This window comes from Micromys minutus (genome assembly GCF_963924665.1).
Source record: "Micromys minutus genome assembly, chromosome: 16".
NCBI classification, from domain to species: domain Eukaryota; kingdom Metazoa; phylum Chordata; class Mammalia; order Rodentia; family Muridae; genus Micromys; species Micromys minutus.
The window spans coordinates 4,700,127-4,718,352 of NC_137985.1; the positions used below are offsets into that span (position 1 = coordinate 4,700,127).

Genomic DNA, 18,226 nt, shown 5'->3' on the forward strand with positions numbered 1-18,226 from the left:
CTAGTGTTTCCTGCCAAATAAAATTATTTCAAATTTGTAACAGCATATGTTTGAAGACTACCAGTTTTGAGAAGAGTAGAATAATTTGGGGGCTTGCTATTGTGAGCTCTGTTTATGCTAGATAAACAATCACCAACTCTGGTTGCAAAATCCAAGTTTATTTAAGGGGAAAACGAAATCATGAGACACTTTGTGGCAAGTGTGCTTTGCTGTTATTAATTAAGTGATTACTTCATGCCACATCTCACTGTCAGCTTTCTAAGTGTCATGCAAGCAGAAACAAGCTTTAACTGAATAGACAGGAATGAAGCCTCTTCTGCCTCTGATGGTTAATTTTATAACACTTTCCTCTGCATTTTCTCCAGACAGAAAGGACAAAAATGAGGAGAAGAATCACCTGGCTCAGGTAGGATCTCAATGCATGCTAACAGCAACAAGCAATAAAACATGCCTTTTACAACTTCTTTCAGGACCTTCCAAGACAACACATTCCTGCAGAGTCCCAGGGTTTCTCAGAAGAATCAGATCCTTTCCATGTGTCTAATTTTAAGGTTAAATAGAGTAAGTTTGCAAAATAGATAAACATCTCTGATGTCTCCTGGAATTTCAAGAGCATATCAAGATGGAAGGAACAGTACAAATATGTAAACCTTCTCTGCACCTAACAAGCCAAGTGGCTGCCCTTAGTTATTGTATGGGTATGTGGTTTGGCTAATTCTAGTCACTCATAAAACAACTGATCCCTGAGATCAAAGAGGAGAAGGGGGAACTCCTTCCTTTGCCCTCGGCATCTTGCCTTTCTCATCCCCTTTCAATTTATTTCCTTCTTATCCTTCCTGCTGCCAAAGGAGACTTCAGGCGACTTTGCTTTATTTGAGGAAATTTGCTCTCCTGTAGCCTGTTTCCTTGTTTTTCCTGTCAGGTGTATCTCAACCAGTATTACTCGATTGAAATAGAAGGGAGTCATCTTGTCCAAAACAAGAACAGGAATCTCTTGGATGGAAAACTTCGAGAAATGCAGGAATTTTTTGGATTGACAGTGACTGGAAAACTGGATTCAGACACTTTTGAGATTATGAAGATGCTCAGACACTCTTGAGATCATAAAGATGCCCAAGTGTGGGGTGCCGGATGTGGGGCAATATGGCTACACACTCCCTGGGTGGAGAAAATTCAACCTTACTTACAGGTACTGTTTCTGCCAACTTACATGACTTACATGAACTAACCCAAATAATTAATCTCCAAAAAGCAACCACAATGATGGCTTATCTAACTGACACATCCGAAGTACATAGCACTTTGTGAGTTCTGTGTCCCACCCACACATTAGACCTATGCTGTGGGCAGCATTACAGCTGCCGTCTCAACCACAAAGAAACTAAATTGAAAGGCTAGTGCCTGTAGCTAGGGCTGAAGAGGAAACTGTCTCCAGAAGATAGGTTCCAATCTCTAGGCTTTTTTTCTCCCATGTGAGCTCAAGACACTGCCATCTGCTACATTGCCCTGGAGGCATAATGAGGTGTGTAGAAAGTTGGGAAGGGTGTGAGTGTTGGTAAGGGTGAAAGTGTGCATGTGTGCAGCCAAGCATGCATGCATGTGTAGGAAGGTGTTTGAGATGTGTGCATGTACGTGTGCATGTACGTGTGCATGTAGTGTGCATGTGCGTGTGTTTTAGAGCTACCAAATCTCATATCTTAGGTGGGTTCCAGTATAATGATATATACTCAGTTATTTATGGATAAGAATCTACTAGAGATTTAATGAAAAAAAGTAAGCTAAGGGGTTAAGGAAATGACTCATCAGTTAAGAAATTTTGCTGAGGACCCAAGTTTGATTACCAGTACACACATGACAGCTTGAAACCTTATGACACTCCAGTTCAGAAGAAATGCATGCTCTCTTCTGACTTCTGCAGGTCCCCACAGACATGTAGTTTATATACAAATACTCAGAGGCACAGACATTGGTGGAAACTAACTAGACATAAGCCTGAGAGTGAGCCAACAAGTAGTGTTCTTCCACCGTGCCTCAGTCCTTACTAATGAACTGTGAGCTGGAAGTGTAAACCAAACAAACCCTTTCCTCTTGTAAGTTGCATTTGTCTGAAGTGTTATTGCAGCATCAGAAAGGAAATTCCAAGTTGGGATAGGTAAAACTGTCTCATTTAAATAAAGCTGGAGAACAGCACAAAGCTACAAGTCACTACAGTCGGTGACTAAATAACTACCATAGCCACAGTTCCTGTGATGTTGTCTTTTTTTTTTTCAGAATAATGAACTACACTCCTGATATGACACGAGCTGATGTGGATGAGGCTACTCAGAAAGCTCTACAAGTTTGGAGCAAGGTCACTCCACTGATGTTCACCAGGATATCCAAGGGGGTCGCAGATGTAATGAGAGGTTTCAGGACAGGAGGTAAGGCTTGCAGTGAGGAAGTGGGGGAAGTGACTTCTAAGATCACAGGAAGCTGACCTCTCTCCCCTTCAACTGTTTCTCAGTACATGGCTGGTGTCCTCATCACTTTGATGGTCCTCTGGGAGTACTCGGCCATGCCTTTCCTCCTGGTCTGGGTCTAGGTGGTGACACCCACTTTGATGAAGATGAAACATGGACAGCCAAGGATGGGAAAGGTGAGACTAGTTTTCACTGTAAGAAAATTGTATAAATCTAAAAACAGTCATCTGTACAGTTATCTGCCTTTCACATCCAAATTCCCCAATTTCTCACATAGTATTCTATATCATCAGATCACACTACCAGGGTGACTTACAACCATTAACAATGGTTGTGTTCCCATAGTCTTCATCTGGAGTTCTCACATGTTAGTAATCCTGGTTTAAGAACAGTGTTTTCCATTTGCTCATGCACTACTTAACACAGTTAACACAGCGCTACTAATTTCCACAGTCCTGCTGGTCCACGATGTACACAAAGCTGTGCAACGTGTGTTATGTGAACCCCAGAGATTTGCTCAAAAGTTCCATCCTTGCAGCCTCTGCAATCCTGTGTGTTTCTTTAACCCCCACATTCAGTTGAAGGCTGCACACTGAATCAATGGCTGTAGTCATCCAGAGCTAGAACACTGGGTTAAAGCCTGGAGTTAAGGAATATTTTGTGGGTTTATCTCCCATAAAGATCAATTTGAAAGCATAGAATTTCTCAACTAACCACCTCCCCCAATCTGCAAATTATTAGACCCTAGTTCTTATATTTGATCTAGTCCTTTAAGGCAACTAAGTTGATGTTATTTCTTTGATGGACGTAACAGCATTGAACATGTTTGTGTGTGTGTGTGTGTGTGTGTGTGTGTGTGAGTATGTGTGTGTGTGTGTGTGTGAGTGTGTGTGTGTGTGTGTGAGTGTGTGTGTGTGTGTGAGTGTGTGTGTGTGTGTGAGAGTGTGTGTGTGTGTGTGTGTGTGTGTGTGTGTGTGTGTGTGTGTGTGTGATGTATATATTTTGCTTGCATGTATGCCTGTGTACCACATGTATGCTTGATGATTTCAGAGGCCAGAAGAGCACAGCAGATCCCCTGGAATAAGAGTTTGCAAGTCCTAGGAATTTAACTCATATCCTCTGGAACATCAGCTGGTGCCCATAAGTGTTTAACCAATCTCTCCAGCTTCAGTGAACTGTTACTTTTTAAACAAAACACCCAACTTTCACTATAGTAATGCTGTGTTTATTAAGCAGAGAGAAGACTCAGTAACCCTTGTCTCTCACTACCCTTTGCTCCTGTCACTAATTCAACAATTTGGGGAGGAGATCTGGCCTCCATGATCCCAGGGCACTATATAGGTCACGGCCTTCCTTATCCCAGGAAGTATATAGGTCATGGCCTTCCTATGGGCAGCACACAACGCTGCAGATCATTCCTGACTCCATGAGTCCAAACACTCTGCTTGCGTGTCAGTTTTAGTTTCTATAGACACACCCTGATCACTCTATCCACTGGAGCACAAGAAGCTCTTTTTCTCCCAAGTACTACTGAGACAGATCTAGAGGTCAGTGCTGGCTAAGCCTCAGGCAACAGTGGGAATCTGAGATGAGCTGTGACCAATGCCACGTGAGTTAGCATTACGGACTGGGGTGAAGGAGAAACACTGCACTCAAATCTGAGAGGTGGGGTGAACACTTCTCTGTGTATCATCCACTGAGGGATAAGCACCATTTTCTTGGTTTCCATCATGGTACAAAGCCTGCATGTGTGTGCTCAATCAATTGTAAAAAGTAGCCTAAGCACTTGCCAGAATCAGGATTGGCAAGCTTTTTTTTAACATGATTCTCTTTCATATCCAGAAGCAGAAATGGAAGATTTCTCCATCTGACTATCCTTAGCCAATTAGTGTTAACTGCTCCTCCGTGCATTGCTTCAAGCCCTCTACTGAAAAGGGTGTGTGAGATGAACTCTTTAAGAGGACAGAGTTGTAATCTAAGTTTATCAAGGCTGGGTTTTCCAAGAAATAAGATCAATATAGCCTTAAAATAAGCTCTGCATAGGTGAGCAGTTCAAAAATAGTTTCCATCTGTCCCTGTTGATGTCTGTCCATTGTATTATACAGCTTTGGAGTGGAAGAGAGCTGTAGAGAGCATACCCTGACTGAGCAATAAAAATGAATCCACTGAGCTGGAGATACATCTCAGCTGAAAGAGTATTTTCTGGTGTGCATAAGGTTCAATCTCCAGTATGGAATGAACTGGGTGTGATAGTGATGCCTGTAATCCCAGCACCTGGGAAGTCAATGCTGAAGGATCAGGAGGTGAAGATAATCCTTGGTTATACAGTGGATTGGAGGCCAAAGAGAGTGTACTGGCTGGTTTTATGTCAACTTCACACAAGCTGGAGTTATCACAGAGAAAGGAGCCTCAGTAGAGGAAATGCCTCCATGAGATCCAGCTGTAAGGCATTTTCTCAACCAGTGATCAAGGGGGGAGGGCCCAGCCCATTGTGGGTGGTGCCATCCCTGGGCTGGTAGACCTGGGTTCTATAGTAAAGAAAGCTGAGCAAGCCAGGGAAAGCAAGCCAGTAAGTAACATCTCTCCATGGCCTCTGCATCAGCTCCTGCTTCTTGACCTGCTTGAAGGTCTTGACTTACTTTGGTGATAAACACCATGTGAAAGTATAAGCTGAATAAACCCTTTCCTCCCCAACTTGCTTCTCTGTGCAAGAATAGAAACCCTGACTAAGATACAGAGATACATGAGGCCCTGTCTCAACAGGAAAACATAAAAGGGATGGAAGTCTTAAGACAGGTATAAAAAAGAACTTAGTGCACATAAGAGATGAAGGTGTTATGAAGTGGCTGGCCCAGGGTAAATGAGAGAAAACTCAAGGCTGGGAAGAAAGGTCAGAGGGCTGTGTGACGGCACTTATTTCTGAGTGTGTAGTCTCAAGCCATCTCCCTCCTGGGTTAAATTTCTTCACCAACACACAGTCATGTTTTCTGCTTTTATCAAGGATTCAATTTGTTTATCGTGGCTGCTCATGAATTTGGTCACTCTCTGGGGCTCTCCCATTCCAATGATCAAACAGCCTTGATGTTCCCCAATTATGTCTCCCTGGATCCTAACAAATACCCACTTTCTCAGGATGATATTGATGGGATCCAGTCCATCTACGGTGAGTAGCATTGTGGAGCTGCATGTATGGTAACTAAACAGAAAGCTTCTCAGAGAGGAAACTGAGAGGGTTGATTCCTGAAATATTGTTGTGAAGCAAACATGTACTTAGGTAAGACGCTGGTGAGGACATAGTTCCTGTACCTTCTGAATAATCTTTTCTTTTCTCACTAAAGGAAGTCCACCTAAAGTACCCACCAAACCAAACAGAAACACTGAATCCCATGTGTGTGACCCCAACTTGACTTTTGATGCTATCACTACCTTCCACAGGGAAGTCATGTTCTTTAAAAGCAGGTAAACCTATTCCCTTGCCACCCAACTTGTTATGAAGATTTTGTTTAAAGGAACTCGGAATAAACAGGGGCTCCTGGTCTCTGTGAGAGCATGTGCCATTCACATTTTTAAATGCACATGCAATATAAATGTTTTACTAGAACCACACATCTCATATTTGCTTGGCAAATTAGTTTTAAATATTTAAAGCAAATATATCTGGGTAGTACTGGTGCATGCCTTTATTTCCCAAACTTGGGACCCAGAGGCAGGCAGATCTCTGAGTCTGAGGACAGCCTGGTCTATGGGGTAAATCCCAAGACAGCCAGGGCTACACAGAGAAATCCTGTCTCAAAAAACAAAACAAAACAAAACCTTACAGCAGATTTAAATTACCAGAGAGTATGATATAAAGTCTATTTTCAATAACTTTTTGATCAAATGAACACTAATCTGAAAAGTGTTTTAAAGTCAATTTATAGCAGATTTCAGGAGCCTAGTGTTAAACTTTGGGGAATTTTTCACATCAGTTCACATCTTGTTGAAACTATCTATGTTGGAAGTATTTATACCCTGGAAATCCTCCATATACTAAAATTTAGAATTTCTACCCACCTAAAAAGGCAGATTCTGGGCATGTATCAGTACATCAGCAAGAAACTCTTCCTCAAGAAGGCATCCAAGTACAACCTGCAACCTCCACACATAGGCACACACGTGCATTCACATGTGTGCCTCCACATATGTGAACATGTATGTACCACACACCACAAACCTAAAACTGAAACCTGTTGGTGGACGCAGAAGCTATGAAGGGTTTTGTGTTTGACACAGGGACTTATGGAGGATCTACTCAGATATGACTGGTGCTGAGTTTGAGTTTGTTGATTCCTTCTGGCCATCCCTGCCAGCTGATCTTCAGGCTGCCTGTGAAAGCCCCAGAGATGAAGTCTTTGTTTTTAAAGGTAAATTTGTCAGTCACATTTCCTCTTCCTCCTCTTTTCTAAAAAGACAATGAGTATTTCTGTAAAATACAGTCTTAATCATGCATTTTGGGACAGGGTTTCTCCCCTAATTTAGGTTCCCCCTCATAAGTGACAATCAGATAGGTTTCTTTCTATGGTTGTGACAATTTCTATCATCCAAAATTCACTAAACTTTTGTAATGAAAAACTATAAAAGCTGAGAGCTGGTCAGCAGTCAAGAGAACTGGCTACTCTTTCTGAGGACCTGGGTTTTCCCAGCACCCACATGGAGGTTAACAATAGTGCTAGGGAATTTGATGCTCTCTTTTAGCCTTCATGGACACCAGTCACATACATAATATACAAACACACATGTAGACAAAATATCCATTCACAAAAATAAATCATTTTTTAAAACTATACAAGTCCATTCTTTTTTTCAAACAACCTATCTCACTTTTATGTTCCCTTTTATAGGAGTGTTACACTTAGCAAATAAAAATAAATAGGGCAAGAAAAGAAGCACAATTGAGGCATGAGGTTACTGGACTAAGTGCTGAGAGAAACTGAGTTTCCAATTATTTTCAAACTTCACAAGTCATCTCTTTCTCCCTGTAAGACACAGAGCAGAAGATATCTGATGATAGACCTTTCTCTCTCTAGATGAGCATTTCTGGGTGATAAGGGGGGATTCTGTCTTAACTGATTACCCCAAATCCATCCACACACTCGGGTTTCCAAGACAAGTGAAGAAAATTGATGCAGCCATCTGTGATCATAATACAAGGAAAACCTTCTTTTTTGTTGGCATCTGGTGCTGGAGGTAACTCTGTTGTTTGATTAGAGAGAAATATATCCATGACAGCATTACCCCAATATAGACAAAACAAAACAAATCTACAAACTCAGAGTGAACTGTGTTAAAGGCAATATCCAGTATATGACACTTATCAAACTAAGATGTTTGAATGAATCTAATAAACTCTGTCCAGCTTAAATAAAAACAATAAAAATAATAAGAATATTGATACCGACCAAATTGTCAATGGCAGAAGCATAGCCAGTCAGAATCTAGAAGAGGTACAAGGTGAGCTTCCACTTGATTTAACAGTTCTTCAGGAAGTACTCTGACAGATACTGTGGCCCTTTTCCTTGGAGATGGTAAGTAGAGGCTGGGGGGGTGGTTCAGTCAATAAACCATGTATCTTACAATTGTAAGAACATAAATTCATTCCCAGAAATACGTCAAAAGTTGGATGCAGTGGCATCTGAGCACACACACACACACACACACACACACACACACACACACACACACACGGTAACATGATCTCTACCATGGCCCTATTTATCATTTGCCCAATTAGATGTTTTTCTCTACCAGGCCTGCTCAGTTCCCATAATGACTCTAAACTGGGTAGTAGAGAGATTAAGCTCACCAAACAGATATCGAAAAGAAAAAAGTCTTTGAAATCTTTGCACACAGGTATGATGAGATTGCACAAGCAATGGACAAAGGATTCCCACAGAGGACAGTGAAGCACTTCCCAGGAATTGGCCTCCGTGTGGATGCTGTTTTCCAACGTAACGGTGAGTGCCAATGCCTCCACTATAATAAAAGACAGCACAAAGAGCTAGTATTTGATTTTAGCAGAGTGTTACCATTCTCAAGTACATAGACTGGTTGATAGACATTACCCCTGTAGACATTATCAAGCTGAGCCAAAAAGTTCGGAACTGAACTCTGAGATGCTATTTTACTCTATGCAGAAAGTACTAAAATTAATTTAAGTTATCCTGATCTAAGATCTAAAAGAGCCCCAAATATGTGAAAGAAAACTAAACTCACAAGATGAATGATTTCTAAACGTATACATAGACATATACATACATACATACATATATATTATATACATTCATAACTTATACATATATAGTTTAAGATAGCTAGCTTGGAGTTCATTTATGAAAAACTATGCTTCAAGTATTTTAGGCAGTGAGATTATGATGAGACCCAGGAAATTTTTAAAAATTGTTTAGCAATTGGTTTTTTGGTTGGTTGGTTGGTTGGTTGGTTGGTTGGTTGGTTGGTTGGTGGTTGGTTGATTGGGGTTTGCTTAGTTTAAAGTTCTTAGCTATACTGTGAGTTGAGCTGAGAGTTCTTCTTGTACTATGCAAATGTTCTGTCACTGTGCTATATCCCTCAGCCCAGAATCTTAGGCAACTTAATACACAATGTCCAGATACAAGATTTTCAAACACAATGGCCTGGGCCATCAAATAACTCATAGTCTAAAACAATTGTTTAAGGACCATTGAGAGGGTTTAGTGGGTAAAGGTCTCAGCAGTACATGCTAATGACCAAAATTTACATGGAGATGGAGATAAACCAAATCCACAAAGTTGTTCTCTAACCACCACACACATACCATGGCATGGCACGCATGCACACACACACACACACATAATGATAATTTTTAAAAACATTTGAATGCTGAATTAATTATCTCCATGATCTCTAAACAGAATTCAAAAAACCTGAAATAGATACATATGTTACACATCTATAGAAATAAGGGTAGTGAATTCAAGGACAAACTCAAATGGCTCTTCTTTCCCCCTCATTGTGATACCTTGTTGAAATCGAACATGAGAGCCAAGGACTTCCTACCGCACTCAGAGACCTTTTGATACTTGTGTTGGCTTTTTCCTAAGTGATTCCCATGGAGTGCGTTGAAAGCAAACTACAGTATCTACAGTATCATTTTTCTTCACAGTGATATTGATTCTATGATCATAAAATCATGATGCAGGGGAAAAGTTTGTGTTGTACAAGATAACTCACCACACCTCTTTCCTTCTAGGCTTCTTCTATTTTTTCTATGGGTCGAGGCAATTTGAGTATGACATCAAGGTGAAAAATATCATCCAAGTTACGAAAACTAACACTTATTTCCTGTGTAGTGAACCCTTAAACTCATCATTCAATGTCAGTGTCAAAGGAAAAGTACATTCAGTTGGTACAGTGATATTACATCATAAAAGTATAAGCTTGCTTATTTTCAGTACTGTTCATGTGCTGACAAAAATATAGTTAACAATAAATGCTACAAATAAATCAAAACAAATCTTTTAACCTGAACTCTGCCTCAAAAAGACTCAAGAGTGGTAAAGATGACTGAAGGGTTAAGAGCACTGGCTGCTCTTTCGGAGGACCCAGGGTTTTTTCTCAGCGCCCACAGGGTAGTCCACAACTGTCTATAACTCCAAGCCCAGGGAAATATGATGCCCTCTCTGGCTTCTGAGGGCACTGCACACACATAGTACACAGATATTCATTCATGCAAGCAAGCAGCTATATGCTTAAAATGAAATGAAAATAAGTAAAATAGTTAAGTCACATTTTTAAACAGCAAATTCTTAATTCTACTATTTTTCAGCTGGGTAACCAGTTACCAACCAGTTAGAGTATCTGATTCTTCTAACAGTAGGGTTTTATATAAGAAAAAAATCTCTCACTTATTTTAAGTCTAATTAATGCTTTGCAAACATGAAAAAGTAAAACATGTCTTAAAACTAAACACTAAAGCCAAGTTTTAATCCAATCATTAGGACTGCATTGTATTTGGTCCTCTGGAGCCCAGTTAAGAAGCCCAGTAAACTGCATCCCTCATCCCATAAGCACTTTGGACTCATTAATTAAATAAGCCATTTCACCTCCCAGAAGTAGGCTGAAGAGCCTAGGTAAGATAGAAAGTATGTTACACTTAAAGCAAGTGTCTAACAATTAAGGGACTAGAATAGGAAAGAGATGTTCCTTCTAGATGTCCAAACGTTGCCCAATGTATTTAATTATTCTTATATAATAATAAATTGAGCTTTGTGCACATGATCTCATATATAAGAAATACATATGCTCAAGACATGTGGGCATCACCTGAACCTGCAGATAAAAAGTTCATTTCCCTTGGTCCTACAAAGCATGACTGAGTTAGTGAGCTCATGCAATCAGGCTGTATTCTCCTGTCCTCGAGGTAAAATACTTAGTTCTGAGTACATTTTCTCATCCAGAAGTTAGGAGATTATCAGCCAAAGTTGTTTCTGTTGGGCTGATATACTGAGAATGTATCAAATAAAAAAAAATAGGTATAGAGAACTCAACACGTTCTTTGTCCCATGTGAGCAGGTATGAAAAGAAGCCTGAAGAAGACTGTGCTGACAGTAGTTGTTTTCTCAGAAGATCTGAGCAAGTCAAACAAATCAAAAATTAATTAATAAAGGACATATTTAAATTTTCTCTACCTTGAAAGCAAAGAGAGAAACTTATTGTAACCTTTCCACTGTTTAGCATGAGTAAACTCTTCAGATACTGGCTGTGGATAGAAGGCACTGGGGAAAAACCTAAGCACTATATTTAGCATGCTAGTCAAAACGTCTTAAACTTTAGTTCTCTGTCTACTTATCACACAATGATCTATCCAAAGTTATAGAGAAACAAGAATCAACTTGCTACTGATTCAAATGACTCTGAGTCTAACCTATACAAAATGAATTTTTAAAAAAACACTACAAACAAGATACAACAATGAGCCTTCACATGTGAGGACAGCTCACAGAGCAAAGTGTCCTATTTGGCCTCAATTTGTGATTCTCTTAGGGTTTATGGCTTCCTTATCCAGAAAGCCAGATTTGATTTAAACCTTCTGATCTGCTCATTTTTGGCTCACTTTTTTCTGCTTACAATATTAAATTTAATCAATAAAGTAGGGAGTGCATTTATTTTCAGAATTGTCTTGCACTTTTCATTTCTGGCCAAAACAAGACCACATATCTATACCTACAATCACAATCATCAGAAACTCAAATACACAATCATCAAAACCAAGACAATATATGTCTCCACCAGAGCACAGTAGCCTACTACAGCCCTGAGAACCATGATATAGTCAAAGCAAAAGGCAAAAACTTCAAAATAGCTAGTATATGTCCAAGGACCTTAAAATCATATATAAATAAAGACCTTAATGAGTTCTGTAAAAACACAAACAAATAGTGGAATAAAAAAACAGAAAAAAATAATGACAGAAAGTAGAAATAGGTCACTTAAAAAATGATGTAAAACTAGAAATGAAAGATTTGAAAAATCAAACAAAAACCTCAGAGATAAGCCTCAGCAACAGAGGAGAGACTCTTGGGTAATGAAAACAATGTAGGAAAAATTGGATACTTCAGTTAAATATAAAATACATCCAGGCACAAAACATCCAGGAGATATGGGGCACTACGAAAATACCAAAAATATGATAATGGGAATAGAGGACGGAAAAGAAACCTAGATCAAAGGAACAGAAAATATGTTTGATAAAATCACAGAAAAAAATCTCCATAACCTAAATTAAGAGATAATGACCAGAGTACAAGAAGTTTATGAACATACTAAACCAGAAAGAAAGTTCCCTGACCACATAAGAATCAAAATGCTAAATGTACAGAGCAAAGAAAGAATATTAAGAGTTTAAGTGAGAAAGACCGAACAACATATAAAGGCAGACCTGTTAGAACTGCACCTGACTTCTTAGTGGAAACTCTAAAAGCCAGAAGGCCTGGAGAGATATTCTATAATCTCTAAGACCATAGATGCCAGTCTAGAATCCTATACCCAGAAAAACTTTGAATCACAATTAATGAAGAAAAAAAACCACTCCAGAATAAAAACAGTTTAATCAGTGCCTAATCTATCTATGACTTCATCTCTACAAAAGGAGCTAATAGAAAAACTTCAACCCAATCATGTTGACCATATCCTAGAAACCAAAAAAATATAAGTTGTTTGAGACCAGCAAATCAAATGGTTGGGAAGCCCACACCATTATAAGAAAATAAAAGGAATCAATAGATACTGCTCCTTGATGACTCTCAATATCAACACCTTCAATTCCTCAGTAAAAAGACACAGACTAGCATACTGCATTCAAACAAATCTATCCTCCTGCTGCCTCCAAGAAACATACATTAACATCAAAGATAGACAGCACCTCATGGTAAAAGGATGGAAAAAGATATTCCAAGCAAATTAACCCAAGAAGCAAGCTGGTATACCCATTTTAATAGATGAAAAAATAGACTTCTGACCATAGCTAATCAGAAGAGATAGGGAAGGATACTTCATACTCATCAAAAGAAAACTCCACTAAGGACATTTCAATTCTTAACATCTATGCACCAAGCATAAGAGCACCCAAGTTCATAAAGGAGACTCTACTACAACTTAAATCAGATACTGACCTCACACACTGATAGTAGAAGACTTCAATACCAGACTCTCACTAATAGGCAGGTATAATGCTGGTCTAACTGATGCTATAAGCCAAATGGACCTAAAAGATAGGTCCCTGGAATAACAGGAGACCCCACTCACCAAGCTTCTTTCTACAAAAACAAAAAACAAAACAAAACACCTAACTATTATATGAGAAAGTAGGGAAAACCTTAGAACACATAGGCACAGGGGAAAATTTCCTGAACAGAACACCAATGGCTCATGCTTTAAGGTCAAAGATTGACAAATGGGACTTAATGAGATTGCACAGTTTCTGTAAGGCTAAGGACATTGTCATGAAAACAAAACGACAGCCAACAGAATGGGAAAAGATCTTTACCAACTCCACATCAGATAGAGGCCTAATATCCAAGGTATACAAAGAACTCAAAAACCTAGACACCAGAGAATCAAACAACCCTATTAAAAAATGGTGTACAGAGCTAAATAAAAAGTTCTCAATTGAGGAATATCAAATGGCTGAAAAGCATCTAAGGAAGTGCTCAACATCCTTAGCCATCAGGGAAATGCAAATCAAAACAACCCTGAGATTCCACCTCACACCAGTCAGATTGGCCAAGATCCAAAACTCAGATGACAGCAGATGCTGGCAAGAATGCGGAGAAAGAGGAACACTTCTCCACTGTTGGTGGGTTGTAAACTGGTACAACCTGTCTGGAAATCAGTCTGGCGATTCCTCAGAAAACTGGACATAGTACTACCTTAAGATCCAGTTATTCCACTTCTGGGCATATACCCCAGAGACAGGCCAATATACAACAAAGACACATGCACCACAATGTTCATAGCAGCCCTATTTATAATAACCAGAAGCTGGAAAGAACCCAGATGTCCTTCAGTAGATGAATGGATACAAAAATTATGGTGCATTTACACAATGGAGTATTACTCAGCTATCAGAAACAATGACTTAACGGAATTCTTAAAAAAAAAAAAATGGATGCATCTAGAGAATATCATCCTGAGTGAGATAACACAGTCACAAAAGAACAGACATAATATGCAGTCACTGATAATGGGATACTAACCCCAAAACACTCTGAATACCCCATAAACATCTCACAGACTGTGTGAAGTTCAAGAAAAAAAAAAAACAGAAAAGAAAAAAACATTATGTTCAATCCTTACACACCAAGAAAAATTTGACTAATTATGGGTTACATCCTGTTTTACATGTACTTTATGCTCATTGTAACTAGTAAGACCTTAATGCACACTATCAAACCTTTGCAAAAAAAAAAAAAAAAAAAAAAAGCCAAGCACTGACAAAAATGTATTCATATACTTTTATGCAAAAATGTTTAAAATTTGTACATTTATCTTTGTTTTTAAAATAAAGTTGTTCAAAAAAAAACTGACTTTTTTGTTTGCTGGTGGACTTGCAGCGCAACCCAGCAGGCTCTGTTGCAATGTCTTCTAGGCTCTTTTGCAACATGTTTCACAGTGTTCTGATTTCACTGTTGCTATGGTTTCTTTTCTCAATGTGTGTAAAGAAAAGAGAAATATACTGCATTTCCAATTAAGCAATCCTCTAATGTTGCAAAGGACAAGCAGTGGCAACCCAGATGATGCTGACCCTGACACCAAGGTCCACTCATGAAGACATTCCTGCAGAAGGCAATCAACAAAGAGGTTCTGAAGAACCCACGAGCTATGGAACTCAGCTCTCCAACCGTGACAAGCCAGTGTTACCTACAGTCAATACAGCTATGCTTGCCCACATTCACAGAGCCTCACAGGACCCACAATTAGCTTTTCCTTATAGAAGTAAATGGGAGGGTTGCTCACCCCTGCCCAAGAGTTCAGTTGTACAGCCTCTTATGCCAGTGTTTTCAGCAGCTGCACCTGGCTTCTGGGGTCACAGAGTATACAGGGGATGGAAAGATAAGAACGGGAGCAGGAACACTAACACCATCCAAGGCTCTTCTTCATCCATGCTCTGGCAGAACTTCTTAGTGATGCCTCTGTTTGTAGTCATCCATACTCTTCTAAATAATTCCTCACCCACACCCCTGTAAGTCTTAAGCTGGTTTGCAATGCTGACATGAATGGAGTTCTTTAATGGTTCTCAGCCTGTGAGTCATGACCTATTGGGGCCTAGCATATCAGATATTTAAATTATGGTTCATAACAATAGCAAAACTATAGTTATAAAGTTGCAACAAACTAATTTTATGGTTAGGGGTCACTACAACGTGAGGAACAGTATTAAAGGGTCCCAGCATTAAGAAGGTTGAGAACCACTGCTTTAGTCTAACATTAACTCTCCCTGGAGTGAACAAACAGTTCTCCACACCTCAGAAACAGTAAAACAGCACTACAGAAGCTTCACCCTGCTCTCACAGAGCAAATGACTGAGAGCTGTGCTATGGGTTTCTGAGCGGAACCACACTGTGGAAATATTAAACTGTGCTTTTTACATTGTATTTCACTAACTTCTTTGCATGTCTGTGATCTTGTGTGGTTTTTAACCTTTCAAAGAAAGGAAGAAAACACAGAAGTTCTTCATCCACCTGGTGACAGAGAAAAAAACTAAGCTGTATGTTCACCAATGGCAAAGATGAGGCTTGTCTTTGCATTCTTTGTTTGCTGGGACATCTTCTCTTGACCACAAATCCTTCCTATATGACAATCTCTGCCTTCAATTTATACTTTTCTTTCTGTTGCAGGTTATTTGTTTTAGCTTCTATTGCACACTCACATGTGCGCGCACGCTCACACACACACACACACACACACACACACACACACACACACACACACCTTATAGGAGATGTATCTTTGGCTTCTCTATAGTTAGAACAGTATCTGTCCTAGTTATCTCTGAGAAAAAAGCCTCCATTGAGAATTGGCCTGCAAGCATGTCTGTGAGACATTGCTCAGATTACTCCACTGTGCATGGCACCACCCTTAGGCAGGTCATTAAGAACAAAGCTAGCTGAGCTTGTGAGTGAGCCAGCAAGCCATGTTCCTTCACCATTTGCTTCAATGTCCTGCTTTCCCCTGAATTCCCTCGATGACTTGGAAGTGTTAGCCAAATAAACCCTCCCTTCCCCAACTTGCTTCTTGTCAGGGTGTTTACTGCAACACGTGTTGAAGTGAAACAAAGAAGTAAATCATGGCTTGCATGTGTCTTCAATATCCCTTGTGTTTGTTCAGATAAGCACAAGCCTACACAGTATAAATGATGGTTGAGAACTTTAAGGTAATAAACAACTGCTTTATGTAGTCTAAAAAAGAGGATACTGTGTTGTCCCGCGCAACCGTCTCGCCTGCAAGAACGACGCGGCACACGAAATAGGATTCTTCTGCGGTATAGCTTTAATGTTCTCGAGAGGCAGAGCATAAGCTTACATCAAGTAGAAGCGAAGACCCCAAACTATCTAGCCCGTCCCCTTATATAGGAATCAGTCCTTGCCTTGGACGTGGAGCCCCCTGATTGGTTGAAACTCATCAGGTCATATGACGCCACGGGAGAGGCAGAGCTCAAGGAGTGGAAAGTTACCCAGCGCGTGCACACATGACTTGTTTACTGCTAACTCCAGCCAGATGTCAGAGCCATCTTGTAATGGAGAATGTGCAGGCAGCGCCCCACACTGTGTACATATAAATTTTAATACCTAAGGCATAACTGCCTCACAGGGTACTCTAAGGATTATGAAACATCGAAAGCTGGAAGTTGGTACCAGACAGCAGAGCCTGGCTGTGCAGGCTTCCTGTTTCATGTGGAAGCTGAAGTCTAGTGCTGCCGTCTAGCGGTCCTAGGAAGAACCAAGACTCTCCCTCCCTGACTGCTGTTGAGCCAGCTAAAGTGGTTGACCCTAGAAAGTGCAGGGATTGACCTGGGGTTGCCTAGCCCTCTTCTTAATCCACAGTTTAGAAGCTGGTGGCTTTCACCTCACTAAGGTGAATAGGGTGCATCTTTCCAAATTTAACTGTTTTAAAGTTGAGATTCTGAATCACCAATGCAGCAAGAATCAACAGAAAAGAAGGACTTAATTGTTTTGCAATTAAGTCGAAATCTTGGGAGGGTGGGGTCTGACAGATGTCTAGTAAATTCCCGAGCACTGTTTGCCCCCTAACTCCTTTTCTCTGCTCAATTCTGAAATGGCTGTGAGTGTGTGTGTGTGTGTGTGTGTGTGTGTGTGTGTGTATGTGTGTGTGTCCAAGTTACCTAGAGAGTTGTTTTAAATAAGCACAGCTGTCCACATGACGACAGTTTCTGATTCTCATGCAGTAAGGCTTGCTTCAAAGCCAGACAACATATGCATCTATAAACCCAATACAAAACTTCTTTTTCTACACACACACACACACACACACACACACACACGCACACACATGCACACACATATGTATGTATGTATATCCTTTATTTCCATATTTATATCTCCATATATATGTATAGGCATATATACTTGTATATATACATACACATACATGTGTATATATGTATGTGTATATACTCTTTAAGAGAAGCAACTTACATCATTGGCAATGATGTAAAAAACAAAGTTTTTAGGGGCTCTGAGACTTTTCCAAAACACACCATTCTTAGGATTTGAGGCCCTAAAGACACATAAATGGCTGAAGTCAGACTCAGAGACTTTCCAGTTATCCCAAGACTATGAGATCCTGCCTGTGCCTGAAAAATAAAAACAATGGCCCAGAGTAATTCTCAGAAAAACCACAGAATATACTGACTGATAGCCACTTGACCCACTAGATAGGGTCCTGACGAATGTCATAATTAGCTAATGTTCTAATCACCCAATTCTGAGAAACAAAACAAGGACAAAACCCCTCAAAGTTTTGAAATATATAAACAAGGTTCTGAAAATGTTAAAACAAAGTTTCAGTGGACAGGTCAAGCAATACTGACCAAGCTGAGTTAAGACAAAACAAAAATGACTGCTTTAAGAACAGCTCTCCATCCTCCCCCACCCTGTACTGAATTCCAAAGAAAACTACAAATTGTCAACAACCTTACTGCCAAAGTCTCTCCCCCCTTTCCTCCCCTGTTC

General features: G+C 39.9%; 1 protein-coding gene across 1 annotated transcript; it reads left to right on the forward strand.

Annotated features, from left to right (window-relative positions):
• Nucleotides 1–304: 304 nt before the first annotated feature.
• MMP27 (matrix metallopeptidase 27) lies at nucleotides 305–16,958 on the forward strand (the record flags this gene model as incomplete). Its single annotated transcript, XM_080930132.1, is given in 12 exon segments — nucleotides 305–406; nucleotides 923–1,090; nucleotides 1,092–1,189; nucleotides 2,272–2,420; nucleotides 2,504–2,635; nucleotides 5,461–5,622; nucleotides 5,798–5,918; nucleotides 6,732–6,862; nucleotides 7,526–7,685; nucleotides 8,349–8,452; nucleotides 9,727–9,869; nucleotides 16,845–16,958. Coding segments are annotated over 12 exon segments (1,584 nt in total).
• Nucleotides 16,959–18,226: the final 1,268 nt, after the last annotated feature.